This window comes from Andrena cerasifolii, chromosome 15, assembly GCF_050908995.1.
Source record: "Andrena cerasifolii isolate SP2316 chromosome 15, iyAndCera1_principal, whole genome shotgun sequence".
NCBI lineage: Eukaryota > Metazoa > Arthropoda > Insecta > Hymenoptera > Andrenidae > Andrena > Andrena cerasifolii.
Window position 1 is genome coordinate 2,115,930 of NC_135132.1, and position 22,294 is coordinate 2,138,223.

The 22,294-nt window shown below is 39.7% G+C and overlaps 1 protein-coding gene across 1 annotated transcript; it reads right to left on the bottom strand.

Annotated features, from left to right (window-relative positions):
* Positions 1–12,256: 12,256 nt before the first annotated feature.
* On the bottom strand, positions 12,257–14,001 carry LOC143376752 (cytochrome P450 6j1-like). The gene has a single exon (XM_076827392.1). The coding sequence runs from the start codon at positions 13,917–13,919 to the stop codon at positions 12,411–12,413; it is 1,509 nt and encodes a 502-aa protein (XP_076683507.1). The 5' UTR covers positions 13,920–14,001; the 3' UTR covers positions 12,257–12,410.
* Between the last annotated feature and the right edge of the window lie 8,293 nt (positions 14,002–22,294).

A 22,294-nucleotide genomic window follows, 5' to 3' on the forward strand; every position in this document is an offset into this window, starting at 1 on the left:
TTTTCCGCGTACGCAATCCCTCTCTCTCTGTCTCTCTTCCTCTGCGCCGGCTGAAAGGAAAGCTGCGATTGGTCACAGCTGGCTAGGATCGATGATGCTGCTGGCTGCTAAAACCTAGTGCCAACATGGCCTCGTGATACGTTTCTCGAAGCCCTGATAACGCGCAGTGACGATTCTTAAAGATCGCCAGCACGTACAATCCTTGTAGCGAAACTACTCGAGGTCAGGATCTGTTGGCTCGGTCCTATTTACAACTGGTCGTGGTTTTATTCCGATATTTTCAGTCACGAAAAATATAATTCGTGCTCCGTCAGTCGCAGACACTCCTGTAATGCGAAATAGCCTTTTTTCGCAATACGAAAGTAGAGGGTCCACTCAAAACTGTGATGCTTGCATTGAGGAGAAAATTGTTGGATCGAGGAGACAGAAAGCTAAATAATAATATTCCTCTTTTTCGAGTTCTCTGTTCGTAGTATGAGGAAAATTTGTCCATTGGCTTTCGGCCGTCCGCCGTAAATGACAAACGTCACGAAACGGTGCCTAAAACTCGAATATTCGAGAATTCGAATATTGTCCTTAGAGATCTAAATCTCCTCCTCCTCCACGATCGGCAGGCTGCTTTGATGCATCAACGGGCTCGTTCTCGCAGTAAAAGCTATTATCCAATAATCCAGTTCCTGTTTGTTTTCCATAAGGAAGGTTAATGCAATGGGAGAATCGATGCCTTTTTGCCTAACGAGGAATCCTTCGTCGCCGTATCGTTCCACTATCGTGTTCTTCAGGTTCAGCACACCCAATGGTCTGCACACCTTTTTTTGTGGGTAAATTACAGCGAAATGTTCGACACTGGTCCGATAGACCTTCACTTGAACGCTTTGGCGATGACCGTTCGGGCCCACCAAGGTCATATAGCCGCTCATATTCTCAGTGTTCCAGCAAGAGTCCACGTTCGAGTCCTTCAGGCTCGACTGGTTGAATTGCAGGAAGTTGGTATGCATCGCTACATCGGCTGGCATTTTGTCCTCTTACTCGTTTTATTTCCTTCAATTAGGCCCCAAGATCAACCACCCACCGAAGGAGTTTTAATGAAAATTAGCACGGTATCGGACAGATTTTACTACGCTTTAGTAGTTTAGTAGAGTTGGTTTAGGGATTAACGACTCTTTCACCACGTAATATTTAAATAACGTAGTAAACGCACTCCCGATCCAGCGAACCGTACATACCACCACTACTCTTCGTAGCGAACTGTAGCGAACTATCCGTGTGAACTTTCACCGCAGACTATTTATACAAGATGCGCGTTCCGCTGGGAAGTGTACGCATGCGCGAGGATATACGCGCAAGAGGTTCCAAAAGATGTCACCACAACACAATGGGTGTCTACATGCGTTATTATAATTCAAAATCTCATGCCCTACAGTGCCCTACATTGTGATAAAAATAATCGGGTTATAGAATAATTTTAAATTCCGAGCTTTGCGTTCGTTAATGACGTTAATCGTACGGTTCTTTTGTATACCTATTAAACATTCTTTATCCAAAGATCCGACATAACAGTTATTTTTCAAATATTTTCGAAAAGAATCATCGAGAAAAAGTTAATTTTTATTCAAATGAAAGTCAATCGGTAACCATTATTGTAAACGGAAATATTTTCTGGTCACTAATAACCATTATTGACGACCAAAATTGTTTTCGGGCCTGAACTTCCGAAAACCCCTATGGTCCGAATTGGCTGAAATTTTGGGAACAGTTTCATTTTGCATAGAAATAATGTTTGCGAGAAGGATTTTTGGCGAGTTGAAATTATTTTTAGCAATTTAATGTCATTCCCTACCTTACCGACGCAAGGTAGTATAATGATCAAAACTTTTAAAACAAATAATTACCGAACTCACATCGGTTCACTACCATGCTTTACGCGCCCCCGCACTAATCTGACCCCAAACAATATTAATATCCAGAACAACTTGGAAAGTCGAATGCATTGTGTCGGAATAAGTCTGGTTCATTCGGAAGTGCAGCCTAACTGTGATTTGCATTGGGTCGGAATGCCAAAATAAAATATAAAACATCCCCTCCGTAGCAGGAATTACAATGACCAAAGTTACAGGATTGGATTAGGTTTTTAGAACGATTTTATTAACCAACAGGATATACATATTTAATATCTTCTATTATTTGTAAAAACGGATCTGTCCTGTCTTTATTTTTATTTCAAAACGCCATAGAAATTCAAGGAGAGGTTCCCAGAAGTTCGCCTCCGATAGCTTTAAATTTTGGATATGTTTTAAAGGACCGAAAAATGAGATATATGTGATTTTTTATAGTGCCCGTTTTCATATTTAGGGGGTGAAACCAACCCCCAAAGTTATAAGATTTTCAGGTGTTTATCGCCGATTGCTTTGGTTTTTGGATATGTTTTAGAGAACCGAAAAATAAGAAATACGTGTCTTTTTATTTTGGCCCGTTTGCATGTTTAGGGGGTAAAACCACCCTCCAATGTTCATAAGAATAGTTGGTGCCCGCCTCCGATTGCTTTGAATTTTGGACGTGTTTTAGAGGACCGAAAAATAAGATATACGTGTTTTTTTAAAGCGGCACGTTTTTATACTTAGGGGGTGAAACCAACCCCCAAAGTTATAAGATTTTCAGGTGTTCATCTCCGATTGCTTTGATTTTTCGATATGTTTTAGAGCAGGCTTGGGAATTAAGTGAACGCGGCGGCCGATTTTCAGATGCAACGCCTCCTTTCTCCTGCCGCGCGTCTTGGCCCCCGCGGCGGCCAAGGTGCTTGGAGCGCCTCAGGCTCGTATCATATGAACCGCGCGTGACGCACTGGGGCAAGATTGTATCAATAGGTTTCCACATCGTCTCAGAGAGCACGATTTTCGATGCATTTTTGTTTTGTCATCGCGCCACGCTCGGTTCACGTGGTACGGGCCTGAGGCGCTCCAAGCATCTAGGCCGCCGCGGGGGCCATGACGCGCAGCGGGGGAAAGAAGGCGTTGTCTCCGAAAATCGGCCGCCGCGTTTACTTAATTCCCAAGCCTGTTTTAGAGGACCAAAAAATAAAAAATACGTGTTTTTTATAGCGGCCCTTTTTCATATTTAGGGGGTGAAACCACACATATAATTTTGAGGGATGGTTTCACTCCCTAAATATGAAATCGGGCCAAAATAAAAAACCACCCTAAAAACTTTGAGGGGTGGTTTCACTCCCTAAACATGCAAATAGTCCGTTATAAGAAAACACGTATTTCTTATTTTTCGGTCCCCTAAAACATATCCAAAAACCAAAGCAATCGGAGACGGGCACCAACTATTCTTTTGAAGTTTTAGGTTGGTTTCACCCCCTAAATATGAAAACGGGGCGCAATAAAAAAATACGTATTTCTTATTTTTCGGTACTCTAAAATATATCGAAAATTCAAAGCAATCGGAGGCGGACATCTGGGAACCTATCCTTGTTAGTCGAGCTCGCAAAACACGCCATGACGACTGTGTATAAGCTAGGGAAGCTACAAACCGGTAAATCGGTAAATCGGTTTGAAGCTTTTTTTCACTGGTAACGTAGTAGATATCGACGGAATTATGCGGTACATATATGCGCTACTATTTCTTGCAATGTACCGGCAAATATCGAGAAATACGTATTTCTCACGATCTACCGGTAAATATCGAGAAATACGTAATTTATCGAATTCCCGGTAAAAATTTGGCGAATTACCGGTAAAAATTGTATGTATAGCAATGTAGCGCATATATATAGCGCATAATTCCGTCGAAATCTACTACGTTATCAGTGAAAAAAAAACATCAAACCGATTTACCGATTTACCGGTTTGCAATCCCTAGTATAAGCTCCGCTTTCGGCTATACTTCCGAAAACCGGTCAAACCCGATTGGGCTGAAATTTTGCAAATAGCTTCATTTTGCATAAAAATAACGTTTGCGAGAAGGATTTTTGGCGACTCGAAAATTTTTTTTTTACCATTTCAATGTCATTCTCTATCTTACCGACAGAGCGGAGAATCGGATTCAACAGTTATTCAGTGCATTCTCCTTATTAATCTCCTAAAATCTATAAAACAGAGATCAACTTAGAAAGAGATATCAGCTTGATACTGGGTATTAGTATTGGTTTTGGGTTAGTTTGGGGCGGGGGGCGCGCGCCCGCTCGCGGGCGCGTAAAGCATGGTAGCGAACCGATGTGAGTTTACACGGGGCCAAGCTTCAATGCATTCTCCTTATTAAATTTGACTCAAATTTTGCAAAAATAAAGTGAATAATAAAGAGAATGTTTGAATAACTGTTGAATCCGATTCTCGACTCTGTCGGTAAGATAGAGAATGACATTGAAATGGTAAAAAAAAATTTTTCGAGTCGCCAAAAATCCTTCTCGCAAACGTTATTTTTATGCAAAATGAAGCTATTTGCAAAATTTCAGCCCAATCGGGTTTGACCGGTTTTCGGAAGTTTCGCCCCGCTTTCTAAATTTACATAGCCCTTCCAACAATCCGTACGTATTTCTGAATCTACTGCTACGTGTTTCTGATCAATATTGCACAATAATATTGAGCGTCTCCGGGCCGCTTAATGGTGAGAGTATTTTCGTCTCGTTTGTTTCCAGGAAATATCTCTAAACGATACTTCTGTCTTCCTCGCTCTATGATACCTATTCCAAATTTTTCACATAAAATAAACAATAGAAATTAAACTAACTATTTAAACACTTTTAAAATAACAATAGTCATAAAATTTGCACCCAATGCCCAAGCTCCTTCACGCAAACATCCTTCTTCAAATTTCCTGCGTCCAATTTTGCATTCGTCAATCTCGACTATTACACCAGGAACACCGATTAAACCTTCTATTTTGTACCGTCTGTCAAGCGCTAAAGTGCACACTTCTCTACAAAAGGAACATCTATCTGCAATTGATTCAGTTGAAACGGTTTGGCCTCCAGCGATAGAATATTCATGCTGCGTTTGTTCGTATGTATATCGCCATGCAAAAGCATAATTTATTAGCATGCAATTTTGGAAAGTCGAATGACAACGTTCGAACCTATGGAAATTTTCAAGTAAGATAAATAATAACATGCATAATAAAAGTATAATTTCAAAATAAGTTAGACAATAAAATTAATAACTACCATGAATTATGTGCGGCTGTAATACTATGATGATATTTTCCTGATTTATAACAGCGAGAGTAGTCCAAACCTCCTCTTCTTTCGATATAAACCATCTTTCCTTATGTTTTGCACAGCACTTTTCCCTGGGAATAAAAGATATTTCCTCTAGCCACTCAATTGCTGTTTCCCGCCCATTCATTTTCTTGGCAAGGAAAAATAAATTTATATGATTCATTGTTACGCAAAGACCTTACCAGTAACGATGAACCACAACGAACTGAATAACTTTTCATAACAATTGAAACCAGCAGGTTCTGTGGCTTTAGAGCCACCTCCAAAGTGTCGGTAACATAGGAAGTGACACTTAAACGGTAAATAAAAAAGTTTGAAGTCGCCAAAAATCCTTCTCGCAGACATTGTTTCTATGCAAAATGAAACTGTTTCCAAAATTTCAGCCAATTCGTAGCATGGGGGTTTTCGGAAGTACAGCCCCGCAAATCTCTGCACTCCGCGCATGTCTAAACAGACGGTGCCCACTAGGGTGGCTCTTAGATTCGACTTTTGAATTTTCTTCGGGGCACCCTCCAGAATATTTAAAAAAAAAATCCGTGTAAAGTTTGAGCTCGATCGGATAACGGGAAAGGGCCCTGGGCCCTTAAACATTTAAATCATTATTTAACAGCTCGCGAAGTCGATTTTATATAATATCCTCCAAGTTATTCATTAGGAGCATCTTTTATGTTGTATTACTTTTTCTCGTGCGATAAACGGTTTTCGAAAAAAGTCAGAAAAACTAAAAAAAACTTTTTTTCATCAAGTTTTGAAAGTTTATATGCTTCTAGAACACTGTTTATTTATGAAGACGGACGAAAAAAATGGAATTTTTATTTTCGAGCACTATTTTTTAAACATTTAAGGGGGGGGGCATATATCGAAATATGCGAAAAAGATAAAAAAAATCTTATTTTCAGTGTTTGATATGTCATGAATGTTTCCTGAAAATTTGGGACCGAAATTTGAAAAAATATCGAAGATATAAAGTCTCATATTTCGAGCCTATCAAACATATCAAACACTGAAAGTAAGATTTTTTTTATCTTTTTCGCATATTTCAGAACATGCCCCCCCCCCTTAAATGTCTAAAAAGTAGTCCTCGAAAATAAATATTCAATTTTTTTTTCGCCTTCATAAATAAAAAATGTGCTAGAAGCATTTTAAACTTTGAAAATTTGAGGAAAATTTTTTTTTTTAGTTTTTCGGACTTTTATCAAAAACCGTTTGTCGTACGAGAAAAAGTAATAGAACTACAACTTTTGTTTGACATATTTTTTTATTCAGTTCATAACTTGGAGGATATTATATAAAATCGACTTCGCGAGCTGTTACATAATGATTTAAATGTTTAATGATTTTTTTTAATTATTTGCAACTATTCTGGAGCGTGCCCCGAAAAAATCTTGACAAAAAATTTTACCAAGAGTAAATAAGAACCACCCTAGTGCCCACCCTACGACATGTGTACCTAAATTAAATCATGAAAACAAGGAATCCAAACGTTTTTGAAAAATTTATATTCGTAGTTTTCGGGACCCGAGGAAATTTTACAATAGTTTGTTTATTGCTTGGGAACGGTACATTAGTAACTAACTTTTCCTTTCGTTACAAATTGATTGGCTATTTCCTTATTAACTATTGTATGGATTTAAAAATTGCAAAAAAACATCTACGATGTAAGTACCCGATCGTATTGCTTGCGTTAAGGTCTGCTGTCGTTATTCCTGGATATGCACATATGAGAAAATAGTTATTGTACTTTTTAAGGAACAAGTGAAAAGAAGTTTCATTTTGGGATATTTGCGAAATCATCCCTAATTAACTTAATAATGTGGCAGTCGATCCTGGAGATTTCTGCTGTATTGTATAAATTTTTGCTGTTTTCATACCGTTTGTAATTGGATCTTTCACTTCTATATAAATTTGTACACGCCCTTAGACATTTTCTGTAAAATTTCCTATACTCTTCCATCATGTGAGGGCTGACGTTATACCACACTGGGCACCCGTAGGTGAGAATCCGCGGTTCGACTGTGACGACGAACAACGGCCGGCCTATGTGACTAACATGGTCGCTCAGTGTACCTATGGGTAGAGAGGTAAGGGGAATTAGCTTCCAGACGCGACCATCGTCTCTTAATCCAACCATGCTACTGTTTTGACGTGAATACGTCTTTAAAATCGGCACAGTACTGGGGGGGGGCATGCACGAAAAGTCGAGCGTTACCAAAATAGTGGCGAAAACGGGAGATAATGTTTCGTCTTATACCTTCAAAATTAAAAGCGACATCCAAACAATAAACATAGCGTCGGGTAGACAAAGGATGTCCGTACTTGAGATTACCTTCGGACCGAGTGCGTAACCGCTTTGAGCGTGGTCCGGAAAAGTACAGCATTTAAGGGGTTAGGTGACACTAGCGACGCTGAAAACTAGGCAACTTGTAAGTGGCAGTAAAATAAAAGTAAACAACCGATTAATACGAAATTTTGTACTTTATTTAAGTATAATAAGTATTATAAAAAACCGCTGCAATATTTAACAAAAATTTATAACTAAGTCCGTACGACGCCTTTTTCCGGAACACCTTATTTTTTTAATGCCCAACTGGTGTGCAGGATTCCGGCAGAACGGCTATTACTTGCAATAAAAACAGAAAAGATTTCTTTAATTGTGATAAATTCCTAAGCATTGACGATCAAACATTTCAAAGTTTGTAAACATTAACAAAATGGCGGGTGTTTCAAATTTAGAGTTCGAATTTCGACGAAAAATGAGTCAAATTATTGCTCATGTTTTGCAAAAAAATTAGAAAATTTAAAAAAAAAACGGATCGTCAATGCTTAATAAATGTAATAGCAAGGATAACTATCAATTTTCAAAGCGATTGATCAAATAGAACTCGAGCAGTCCTGCACACCAGTTGGGCATTAAAAAATAAGGTGTTCCGGAAAAAGGCGTCGTACGGACTTAGTTATAAATTTTTGTTAAACATTGCAGCGGTTTTTTTTTAAATACTTATTATACTTAAATAAAGTACAAAGTTTCGTATTAATCGGTTGTTTACTTTTATTTTACTGCCACTTACAAGTTGCCTAGTTTTCCGCATCGCTAGAGTTACCTAACCCCTTAAATGTTAAAAACTAGATTTGGCCGAACGCGAGCGAGGAACGGCACGAAACAGACGACGCGCACGCAAAGGACGAAATGTCACGCGCCCGAAAGACAGAAAAAACATCAACTGCGTCCGCCCCGCACTGCTCCCCGCACGGCCACAGCCACCCAACTCGCTCGCGCCTTCGGCAAGAAAAAAACAAGAAGGGCCAAGGTTACGGTGGACGTGTTTTCGCCAGAAAAATAGATTTTGCTTCTGTGTAAACAAAAACATGCATCGGTGTGATACATTTCGGCTTCGTCACTGATATCACGGGATTTTGCCCGAGAACGCGTCCACTGAAACCATGGCCTTAGACGCTTACCGCCGGTCCCGAAGCGCAAGCTTGTAAGAACTGCGAAAGTGAGTTTCTTCATCCTAATGTCTCGATGGCTAACATTGAATTCTTGGTGTTCCAAATGCTCGGAAAATATACAGAAAGTGTAGAGAAAGTTGTTCCCACAATGGAAGTAGACACCGAAGTCTCCATCATAGTCAGCGGAGACTTCAACGTCGACGTTACTACAAATACTTCACTTCTCGACTTCACGAACAGAGAATTCAACTTAAGGAGGTTCGATACCGGAGAAAAAATAATGAGAAAATTTTGAAAAGTGTTTTAATCTAATGTTCAAAGTGTAGTCCGCATTGTGTCAAAATTTCAAGTCGATTGACAGCACGGTTTTTGAAAAAATTGAAATCAAAGTTGCGCTCTTATACACAGGCTGTTATGGGAGAAGCGATACAATTTCTATAAAATGTTACACAGAGTCCATAAAAATAGTGAGAAAGTCCTAAAAAAATATTGCAATGAAAAGCTTACGTATTCCTACGAAATTCTAAAAAAGAAAATCGGACATGAACCGTACGGTTTATTAGATAATTGAATAAATAGACAGCAACGTGCTCGTATTTTTGGAACTGCCTGAAGGAACTGTTTGAAACGTGGCAACGCTGTACGCCAGGTAGTCATCTATACAGTGTATACTTGTACAAAGGGTACAGTAAAAATTTGTAAAAACACTACCAAGCTGTAAACATGTATTTAGTAATTTGTTGCGAACCAGTACGAACGCGCAAATGGACGCCACAAGTGTCAGATGGAAAGAGAAAAAAAGATGGACGCGAAGCGACGTTGCCGCATTTCACTCGCATATTTTACGCTACTTGTAATGAAAATATTGTGTTTCTAGCTGCATTAAACATACTTTTTGTTTAATTGAATTCCAAAACAAGCAGTGCAGTAATAATTTTATTAGTAGTAGACATGTAAATAACATTTTTGTCTACATAATTTTTTTTTATCTAAGATTGGTATCACTGCAGAGCACCCATGTATAAGCATAGGCCGCTGCCCCACAAGTGAGGTATCGAACCGCCTTAACCTACGTATCAACCGCATCACCGACCACGTTTGGAAAAACTAGCGTTGATCTTACATTCGCCAGAAATCTAGAAGTATCTTGCATGCCATTTGTTGCATAGTTTAGCTATCACAGGCCTATAATCAATAAAATTATCCTTGAATATTAATATGAAACTTCTTCAATATCCAAGTATTCACGTCAAAAACTGCGGGCTGTGTCCTCGACACAACCTACCCGATTTTGTTTTAATTTATCGTATGCCTGGTGACTGGGAAATGTGTAATTTGACTCGTTAGTTACTAAGGGCAACAGATCCCCGAATAATGGTATCGCTCCTTTGGCGGTCGGAATTCCGTGCCTGTTCCAATAGGTGTACCTTTTCGTCAAGTAGATAACCAGTAGGATCAACGCACCTAGGGTTGCCACCCGAAAAATTACTTATCTAGGACAGAGAGCATTAAAACCCCGGACGTTTGCACCTGAAACCCGGACAGTTTTAATTATTTCTTATATTAGGTACGATATCTCAAGAAACAAAATTCTGTAAATCATACACTGTAACCGTAGTCGAGAAATAAAGGTAAAATATTTATGACTTTTTGAGTGAGCAGCGTCGAAAAACTCGGATCACAACAAAAAATCCCTCCGGACGTCCCCGGAAGCCCTAAAAAAGAGGATAAACCCGGGAAACCCGGGCTGCGCTAGAGTCAAACATGCACAAGCCATTTTCTCTTCTTTCCGCAGAGTAAAAATTAAAAGTTACATGTGAATCGTGTGACACACTCCTTTTAGCAACAGCTGCTGTTCTAAACTGAAATCTACATCTGTTGTGTAACAGTCGTTGATCACTTTATCACTTTATGTGAGACGCAAAGGGGGTGACTCTACTCTGTTATCATCGCAACAACGATTACGAACTTGCGCGTGTAGAACGCTACATGCGCTATCAATGTCTGGCAATGATCTTCCTGTAATTGTTTTTTCCATCACGGGGGCATTGTACAGACTATGGTGGAGGTCAGATACATTGGCGGCCAGGGCGCGTGAGGGGTAACTCCTATCATACCGCATGCCTGTCTCAGCGCTCTTTATTTTAACGTTCTCGCTCCCTCTCGTGTTACGGTATGAACATGCGTAAGGCTCACTGGAAGGGACCGATTTCTCCTTGATCGCTGTTCTCAAAACTACTTTAGCCCTGCCAAAACATCCGATCTCCCTTGGTAATAATGGAAACAATCAGATGCTCAAGCGGACTTGATACTTCTTCAGCGCAAATGGCAGTAAATGTGGAAAAGTGTAGAGGTGATCGCAAATGCATTGCGTTTTGTCAGTGTGGTGAGAAATCGTGCTTTGCTGGTCATTCACCATGGAAACCACTCGCTGATTAGACGACTGGAAATCATCGCTCGATCACTTTGTAAATTGTTAAACATTGGATTCATTTCGTTTTGGTGCATTGGCAAACATTGTGATTGAGATTCGGTGGCCTGTGAGCGCGGATTTGTTACATTACAATTGAATGTACTCGTCCGCGGAAAGAGCTGTCGTCAGAATGTGATTAAATCCTTGACTAACAAGCTCTAGGTGCTCGTAGTACAAGGCGTTTCGAAAGAAAATTGTCACTTATGTCTAGTTGACCTAAATCGGTCTCAATTTATACAGAAGGGAATTTAAGTTGAAGGATCTTTGAAGGGGATTGAGATGAGTATTTTATTGAGTATACTGTTCACAGATGGGTGAAAGATCGGACATCCTTAAGCTACATAATGCAGGTAGGGTGAACAATAAATGAGAACGAACTGGGTGAAACGCATAATAGGTGTGCAGTTGGAATTGCAACAAGTTTTAACGATTCGCTCGAGGTGGTGCACCGTTCAAAAAGGTTCGAGGCAGTAATTTCCCTGGCGAAAATGATTTGCAACACGAATGCTCCATTAAGGGCACCCAATCAAACATACGCGCGCGCTTTTTATTGGAACTGTTCCCCAGCGCTTACACTTTCCGCAAGTTTGTCGGGCTTCCGCGTTCCCGACGTGCCAGACGATGAGATATTCATATAAAATATATGTAGAATATGTGCGCGCGCGCGCGTACATTTAGCGCAGTTATGTGTATATGAAAACCACTCAAGGAACCAGTTGAAGTCTCTGAGACGCGGAAGATAGACTTGTGCTCGATACAAACCCGCGCAAACAGCTTGTGTCTTTCCGAATTTTTATTCATCTGCCTTCATCCTTTGCTTAAAAAATATAGACTACAGCAACCTTAGAGTCAACGCCAGATAAAATATGTTGTAATAATATGTTTTCGTCTATTTATCGAAATATAATCGTCCTTCACAAGTAGTGGCGGCGCGATAACGATGTTGACAAGTAATGAAATAACAGCGCACATATAAGCACGATAACAGAAGAGTCTTTCGCCTCAGGATGAGAAAGTGACTTGCTATTTCAATAACACATTCTATTGACTCCGTATAAATTGGAATCTTAATGTGACGATAAGGTAGACTTATTATGTTTAGTATTATGAAAGGAGAGTGGCGAGGTGTTAACGATATCCTCCTATCATTTATTTCCATAGAATATCGTGCATTTCACGTGACAACGTAAACCGTGAAATGAATATTACAAGGGCAATAGTCTCGCCATGTTACATGCATAGAATAAGTATGACGACCGTGGCAAATGTCGCTCAAAGTTTGGAGATATACACCCACAAGCCTCCGACCGGAGCTGATAGGAAATATGCCGGTGACAATTTCAAAGGCAGCTGGGTCTTTGGCGACAGTTCTAGTCTGTAGTTATTCAACAAGCTAGCCAAACAAGCTTTTAACTGAAGTAGGGCCATTCTCATTCCAACGCACATCCTTGGTCCCTCCCCGAAAGGAAGGAAGGTCATTTTTGGAATGTCCTGCTTCCTGTCTTCGCTGAATCGATCTGGATCGAAAACTTCCGGATCAGGCCAGTGCTCGGGGTCATGATGCAAAGACCACACGGGTATAGCGATCTCCGTGCCAGGTTTCACGCGGCAACGCAGCCCATCCGATCCCTCCAGCTCGAACTCCGCCGTGCAGCGTTTGCTCATGGTGCCAATAGCGCTGAAACATCTTTGCGACTCGTCCATCACTTGATCCATGTACTTCATTTCTTTTAACCCTTCGAAAGTTAATTGACTGCCGTGCTTGGCGATCGTGGACTGCACTTCCGCCCTCAATTTCTCCTGGACGTCTTTGTGCGCTGCCAATTGATAGCCAATGAAGCTGAGAGTGATGCTAGATGTCTCGAACCCATCGGCGTAGAGGGACGCCATGTGAGCAGCGAGAGCATCTTTGCTCAGTTTCTCATCATTTGTCTTTTCAAGGTCCGCCATTAGCTGAAGGAAGTCGTTCCTCGGCGTGGTGTCCTTTTTTCTGACCTCGAGACTCTCGTCGACTAGACTTCTAAACAACTTCTCCAGAGGCTTCGGGAACAAATTGACTCTCAGTATGTGATTCAACGTGGGCAAGAAAAATACAATAGTTTGCGATATCGCGGTTATGGCATTTGGCTTGAAAATCTCGTCGCCGATTCTGTCGAAAGCCATTGGATGCGATTCGTCGTCGAAGCAGTGCCCTTCGATGCCGAAACCAGCATTCGCCACAACTTCGCCCGTAAATTTTGAGAACAGATATTTCAGCTCGACCTCGTACTTGTCACTCGACTTCAGCCGCCTGTCCAAAAAATCTTGGAATTTCTTGCACACTCCACTGACAGCCACGAAAAGGATTTTCAGTCTCATGCTGGAAAACGCCCAGGTCAACCGCTTTCTTCCTGACACCCAAGCATCGCCGTTGCAGAAAAACGGATTCGTGGCTAATAGAGGATCCACGTCTGGTATAACCGTCACCGAATTGTCGTGGAAGCTTGAAAAGTTGGTCTGCAAGACGGTCTTCACCAAATGTGGTTCACGAACTAACAGTACCGGGTTTGTGAATTTGTAGAATCCAACCATGCTACGGTTCTTGAAGTCTTCGTACAGCTTGATAGTCAGGTCTAAATAACTTGACCTCACAGTCAGTAAGGGTAACGTATGACCCAGCAATGGTAGTATTCCTTTAGCGGTCGGGATTCCTCGCCTCTTCCAATAGGTGCACGTCTTCAGCAAATATAATATCAGTAAACTTAAAGCACCCACGACTAAAGTCACACACGTGCACGTCATTGTTCTCGTTCGTTGCGAAGAGCAATACGGCGCGCGACGTTGATCAGTACAATTCTGATCGCCAACTGCCCTGCTAAACTTGAATATACGACGTATCATATGGATGTACACATGGTACATAGAGTAGGTATTACTGATACGTGATTGTGTTAACTGAGATGCAAAGGCGTAAATGTTCGGAATAGAAAATTACGCCTTAGCTTTGGAAAGACAAGTACGCGTGTGCGAAGTGCTTCTATTAATTCGACGTGGATTACGAAAAGTAGCACGTTTCATTTTTTTTACGAAAAGTAGCACGTTTCGGTTTGCCACGTAAAGAAGCACATTTCATCGTTTCTGATGAATATTAGCACGTTTGGTCTTCCGCCACGAAAACTAATATATTTGACTGCTTACAATTAGTCACGAAGAATAGCACATTTCGTACTTTGCGGCTAAAACTAGCGCATGATCCTGTTTCGCCACGAAGAATAGCACGTTTTGGATTATTCTGCAGAAACTGTCGCGTTTCGGCGCGTGGACGGTTTAAATTGTTGAAGTGCATTTTGCATCGAAGAATTCAACTTTTGAAAATATTGTTTAATAAATAATAACTCCATCTAATATTCAAAACGAAACACGCGTGTAAATTTTAATCTACATAATTTAAGTGCGGTATTTTAATGTTTAATAAATTACCGACCTAGTACTAAATAAAAATAGCGTCCGAAGGTATTTAAGTTGGCGCACTCGATGTTTCGTAGCCAACCATCCAAATGTGTTCGCAGCGAAAACCGAGACGAAATAGTTTTCGTAATAACGAAGATAAACGTGCTGTTTTTCGTAAGAAAATTTGAACATTTATAGCATTATTATTTTCTTTATATTATCGTAGTCTACTATTGACGATTTGAACAATCAAATGACAGCAATACGCTGCGCCATTTCATAACAATATTGTAGCACATGTTGAATTGACTCCCTCTTGTTTTCATCTCTCTCTGTTGAAGCTCTGTACCCCTTAATGCCGTGGCCTTCTCGTAGCGGTGATCTTTATGGAAACTTTCGTAAGTACTGAGCAGATTCGTAATTCATCCTCCTTCCGCGATGATACACGCCGAGGGCCGCTGGCTCCCGGACTAATGGCTAGGCTCCGCAAACTCTGTTCGTTTTCGCACTAGGGAAACTATCGGGAAACTGTTTTGTTTCTCGGCCAACTCTTACAGTTCCGTTTTCAAATACATACGCCGCGCGTCTATGCGCGAGAGATAAGTGACGAAACGAAGCTAGAGCGTTCGCGAGCAATTTACCAAGCGGAGCAGTGCTTTCTGCTCGATAACGGTGCAATCGACCAAACTTCACGTTCATTCAAAACAAGCGAGTTTTTATACACCCGCTTCCAGTTATGTAATAGTTAGAGAACTAAAGTCTCCTGGGCGAGTAAATTAATTTATGCGGGGGCGTCGATTTGTTAGCGAATTTTATATTCTTGGGAGTTTGTTAAGTGGTGCTGACGCGGTGCCTGCTACCGGTAAGGCGTTCCGTCTCTCGCCTGTCTTTGCCCCCCTGGATTCGACCAAAGGCAGACTCTGGTAATTATGTCGAGCGCGTAGCAGCGTCGCCTCCATTGTGCTGTTACGTGTTGCCTAAAATACGTTCATCAAAACAGCCGTCTAATAGTAAACACAAATGTATTTACTATTAGTTGCTCAGTGACGAATTCCTTGGGCCTGCTCATGACTCGGACGCCTTATCAAAAGGGTACGAGGTTCGTGTCACGGCAGACACGTCATCGTGAATGCGCCTCTATGGACGCATCACCCTGTACCCCACCACCAAAAGGGGTACATATAATAGGACCCAAAAAACAAGAGTATTTTCATTATCGTCATTATCATTAAGTTACTCACGCGCAGCAGAGTATTCGAGGATACATTGCCCGCAAAGTGTAAAACTGTCGTTTCGAGAAAAACGCATTTAAAGTTTTGTGGTAGCCTGGCGCTCCGTAGCAAAACCGGCTATATCCGCTTTAATTTTTCGAATTTCGTTTTGCTGATTTGGGAGCATATTATCGCGATGTTTAACTATGGATTTATGCAAAAAAAATCGATTTCTTCGATCCGCTACACCAGGCTCCCCCCTTAAGACCAGAACTAAAGATCAAGTCACTTCCACGTAGCGTATGTATAGGTTTTGTAAATATTTTTAAATAAACATAAGTGTTGTATATAAAGTAATATATAATTTACGTATGTTAAAATGTTAGTTTATAACGCCTAATTACCCATTTTATAAAATTTAATAAAATTACACATTTTATGTGTAAAAACGTCATATTAAATTATTTCTTTAATATCATATTAAGTTTGATGTTTAGAAGTACCTAATATGAAACAAAAATAATTAAAAAATATTGAGAAACGCCGAAGTTATGAGTTTTTTCCACTTTCTCCTCTATGCAGCGGACCACTGTGCGCCGGGTGGTTCCTTGGCATTCGACCCTTTCGAATTTAGTAACATATGTACTTGATTCTAAGTCACGCTTTACCTTCCGCACCAAGTGACACCGCGGCACAGTGCGTTGATACGTGGACAAAAATTGAAAAATCAAATATTTTGCAGGGTGATATTTATCATCTTACATTTACATCAATATGTCCCGGAATCAAATTAGGTTATGGTTGCTAGGTTACCGCAATTGTTTACGATGTTTTTTACCATCTTAACCTGCAAAGTAATTACTTCAAGCGACACTCGCAATTCATATGCGGTAGAGTTACTTTTTCTTTTTATTTAGACCTTAACAATATTTATTAATCTTGGCTTACTTTATTAACCATGGATTCTAGTATTATGGGTATGTGTGCTTCAAAATTATTGTTTAGGCTTATGGCCTTACTGATCATTAGAAAACTTCTTAGTCCCGAGAATGAAAATTTTATTTCAACCGACGTTTTAAAAAATACGTAACAAAACGTATGCGTGATTTTTTTTATATTTTGTTCGCCTAACTACTTTATGGAAATAACATCCTCATCTGCTACTACCTACGATTATTTGATAAATACATTTTTCTTAGAAAGAAGTGTGTAGATCAAGAATTCTAATATCTTTGAAAAGTGGATTTCTTTCGTCCAAAGCAAACAAATTATGGAATTTATGACCACATTTTGGGACTTTTAAATATAAAACAGTGTCCGGAAATGATTGATAACGATTTGAAAAAAAAAGTGCAGCCTTTTTGACTTGACTATTCGTAGGTCCAAGAAAGCTTGTTATATATTTAAAATATATTTTAATGAAACAATTCTAACTTCAAATGCACGTAATAAAAATAATTTGATTAAAAAATGTTTCGAACAACAGTTAATCAGTATTCAGTTGACAACAAATTGCAAAAGTAAATATTGATAAAAAACTTTTTATGCAATGAAAAATCAAGATCCCCTCAATGTTTTTAATGAAACTGTATATTTTATTATATGTCAATCGATGCATCTTTATATTCTCTTTAAAAAAAGTATTAGAGTATTTCGGTCGAAAATTGATTATTTCAGACGTTATGAGTTTTGTCCCGAACGCCCATATATGTATAGTGCCTCAACGAGCTATAGTGACTTACGTGTGAGGCCACTCAGCGGGGTCTTAACCGATATCCTGCTGGGTATGGACCGCTAAACGTGGCCTCCTACTACCTCCTGTAGGACTGTGTTTAGGGAAGACCTGGACAAAACCGAGGCCCTAAAGATTAACTCTTACAATTTCGATTTTAATAACATAAAAAAGAAATTAAAGAAATCGATTGTTTGTTTGTGGCAGTCATAAAAATAACAGAACAAAAGCAATGTGTCAAAAATGTTGTAAAAATGTGTGCGAGAAGCACAGTCACATAATTACAAACTGTGTAAACTGTGAAAGCGAGCAGCAGGCGGATGTGGACTAATTTTCTGTTTATCATGTTCATCGCCATTAATATTCTATGTTCATTGAATAAAATATTATTAATCAACTAATGTAATTTCGATTTTCTTCTGTGAGACCTAAAATTGTCTAAATTTAGAGGTAAAACAACGAGAACTCCGATTGCGGTGTAAAAGCCGCAGCACGCCCACTCATGCAAGTCTGAAGAGCGCGCCCACCGAAGGGTTAAGACGCATTTCTGTCGTTATACGAAACCCTCAATACCGTCGATGATCAGGCGCTTACCTTAATTCTTATTTCGGATTTTTACGCTATTGGTTTACAGTTGGTTTTGTACGGTAAGTTTGGTACATCTTCTGTACCGGGGATTGAAGTGAAATACAATGTGGAAGATGACGCAAAGCTCGGCGCAGAGGGCGCCACTAGTGCATGTATTTGCGCGCGAATTTTTCATTTGTGGAATGTATGAAGTGGGTAGTTACAAATTGTTTTACACGTGTGCTAGTGGCGGCACGGGTGGGAAAAAGTTGCAGTCATCTTCCCCGTTGATTCGTTATTTTACTTGATCTACGGGTAATAGAAGGGAGGGCAAATTTGTGGCGATGACCAGGAGAATAGATGGGCGAAGGTGTCGGCTGCGCTGGTGGATGGGGCCTCTGACCCATCAGCTGGCGTTCGCTGGGTCTTCGTAGTGTGCGTGTGATCGGCTGGCTGGCCGCTACCTCCTTTAATGGCTGCTCTCCAGTTCGCTGTTGCCGACCGTTGAATCCCGTCTTGATGTCTTCTTATCTTTTATTTTCGATTATAGTGCCTTATATTAATACCTCTAGAGTAGGTACGAAATATTCAATAAGTAATTGGATAACTTAATTGTGGATCGACTCTACGTCACAGGACGTGACATCCGTTCAGGCGTGAAAGAAGGACAAACAAACAGATAACGTTTCACTTTTACATATTAGTAGGAATATTACCTCTCTCTGTGTTTATTCCTTTCAAGTGTCGACCAATGGGCTGTCATAAAGAGTCGATAGCTTCTGGACAATTTCAGAAACTGACTGAATATAGTCATACCTATTGTAATCTGCTCTCCTTAGTTAAAGTATACTATCTAGCATTTTACCCTTTTTTCAAGAATTGTGGAAATATTTTAAGTTCCACACATCTTTTACCTTTTAAGTAAAGTTAGAAAACCCTGCGTGTTTCGTAGAGATCTAGGAACAGTCTAATTAGTTTATTTTTTTACAAGGACGGCACAAAGAAAATAATAAAACTTCAGTTTTCTCGGATGTTTCGAAATGCTAGATAGGACATTTTAACTAAGGAGGGCAGTGTTTCTATATCTATTTAAAAGGGGGCTAGGAATAGAGGACTGTATAATACTGTATTTTAGTATATTTAAAAATGATTCGAAGATCTTAATCGTAAATATTTGAAAACGTTTATAAGATCGTCTTGAAAAATCATAATTTTTAATAGTTTCCTCAACAGGTTAGTCAATTGAATGCCAGGAGGCTCAAAGAAATTATTTAAACTTTTAAAGACAGTTGTTGGAAATATAAAAGAATTAATGATGGCTATAGGTCCCTAGTAAGAATCCCACTAAATATAAAGAATCCAATAAAACAACTTTTTTCCCGCTTAGGACTACAATTCAATTTTCCGTGTACATATAACTAGCAATAAGAGACTGTACAAATGTTTATTACGCGGTTGTAATTATATAATATTTGTGATGGAAATTTATGGAAATAAGTGCAAATTGTGCTTCCATCAAAATCTATTACTAAAGGGAATTATGCAACATGTTTCTTGAAATTAATCGTAAGCATTCAGGCCGGTTTTAACCGACTTCAACAAGGAGGAGTTTACAGATTCGACCCGTATGTATTTTTTTTATTTTTTTTTTATGTGTGTCACCGCATAACTCCTCAGCATATGGACCGATTTTGATGATCTTTTTTTTATTCGAAAGAGGGCGGTGGTCCCATTCTACACTGCATCAATATTAGTCCAACACTTTGCCAGTTCTGGTTAATAATAAAGACTATTTACATATTGTACAAGCATATCTCCTAAGCATGTTGTGTCAATATATATAAAACTGAAAAAAAATTTAGAACCGACTTAAAAAAAATAAAAATACACTAAAATGTAAAAAGTAATTTAATCTCTTATTTAATCCACACTCTCATATTTTTTAAGTCGACGTATCATCATTTGCACTGTGTAAATCTGGCGCCGACTTACAAAATATGAGAGTCGTAGATTAAATAAGAGATTACATTATTTTTTACATTTTAGTGTATTTTTATTTTTATTTAAGCCGGTTTTAATTTTTGTTTTAATGGATTTCAAATGTTTCCGATAACATTTAATTTTAATTCCTACCACTCGTAGCATTGTAATCTTATTTTTGACTGAATCGATAACGCTGGGTGTGACGTGAAAATGGTAAGGGAGCTCGCGAGCCCCCCGAGTGTGTGACACAAAATTACATTGCGTGGTAGGTTTATCCTATACCTGGTCTGAGCTAGGACCCCACAAACCGTGACTGAAAAATGCATTGGTTGATAGGTCTATTCTATACATCGTCTGTGGTTAAGGTTACGTTCTATTATATCGACCACGCGTCGCGGTCAAGACCGATAAAATCTATATTCTTCTATACCGATTTAAAGATCAGCGTTACAATTTATATTTTGTTTCGTTTATTGGGAAATACTGTGAGAGCGCCATCTACTAAAGTAAGCTTTGTAATCGTGTCAATTGCGTTACAGGACTGGTGTCACACAAGTATTGAAACAGTGCAATAATGTTTTTGTCATTAAGGGGGTAGACACGGGTAATGCAGCGCTCTTTATACCGACATAACCTGGCCCGAAACATGGGTTTGCGCGCTGACGTTGTTTGTCCATATATGAGCAAATTTTGGGCTGGGCGAGGTCTCATTCGAAAGATGAAGGTTGAATGCAGCCCGCTCTGCTCATGGTTCAAAGAGATTGTGTTGATATGTAATAATATGAGTGTCCAAAGTAGAGAAAAAGTGGGCGAAATTCACTCGCAGGCTGCCGTCTCATCGGGCCTTGAATGTGTGCGTACGCTCACACAAGCTAGGAAAAGCGTGTAAGTATACGTGATGTAGTAAACAGACCGTTTCAACCAACTTACGTCGTGGAATCGGCAAGAAAGAAGCTTTTGCGGGTATAGTTGCCTCCAGTAGACATCCGTGCAGGCGAGTCTGGTGCGATTGAACGCTAATAGGCTATACTTCCGAAAACCGGTCAAACCCGATTGGGCTGAAATTTTGCAAATAGCTTCATTTTGCATAAAAATAACGTTTGCGAGAAGGATTTTTGGCGACTCGAAAATTTTTTTTTTACCATTTCAATGTCATTCTCTATCTTACCGACAGAGCGGAGAATCGGATTCAACAGTTATTCAGTGCATTCTCCTTATTAATCTCCTAAAATCTATAAAACAGAGATCAACTTAGAAAGAGATATCAGCTTGATACTGGGTATTAGTATTGGTTTTGGGTTAGTTTGGGGCGGGGGGCGCGCGCCCGCTCGCGGGCGCGTAAAGCATGGTAGCGAACCGATGTGAGTTTACACGGGGCCAAGCTTCAATGCATTCTCCTTATTAAATTTGACTCAAATTTTGCAAAAATAAAGTGAATAATAAAGAGAATGTTTGAATAACTGTTGAATCCGATTCTCGACTCTGTCGGTAAGATAGAGAATGACATTGAAATGGTAAAAAAAAAATTTTCGAGTCGCCAAAAATCCTTCTCGCAAACGTTATTTTTATGCAAAATGAAGCTATTTGCAAAATTTCAGCCCAATCGGGTTTGACCGGTTTTCGGAAGTTTCGCCCGCTAATAAGCACCGTAGTTGAAATAATAGTGAATTTATAGCTCGTGTACTGAGACAGACTCGAGAAATGACAGAATTATGCTTCAAGGATTCTCCGTCCCCGGCGCTAATGGTATATTCCCGCCATGTACCATCAGAACCGGTGGAAGTCCAAGCTAGCCGATAAATGTAGGGAAGACATAGTTGCCGATACGTATCGAGAGTCGTATCGCGTTGTTGCCGCATTTCCCCTATTACTATTTGTCGTCAGGAAGGCTAGAATGCATCACGACGAAGCGGCTGGAGAACAAAGATAGGCAAAGATAATATCTGGATAAATTAGAATAAAAGATACATTATGTTTATCCGTTATCTCTCTTCGAGCTGCGGATTTGGGCTATTCGGCGGTTTCTAATCTCGGTTCGAAAGGCATATAGTGTTGCTTGCGGTGGATTATGTATTAATAAAATGTAAAACGTAATGTTTTTACCCGACTGCGGCACGTAAAGGATAGTATTGTGTTTATCAGGCTATGTTTGTTTGTCCAGATGTTACGCTCTAGAGCCTGTACGGATACACCGATTTGGACAAATGAGGTGTCTTTAGAAATGTCCTAGGATA

Bases quoted from the DNA above. Each gene is read 5' to 3' on its own strand.
- LOC143376752 (XM_076827392.1), bottom strand. From the start codon at position 13,919: ATGACGTGCACGTGTGTGACTTTAGTCGTGGGTGCTTTAAGTTTACTG.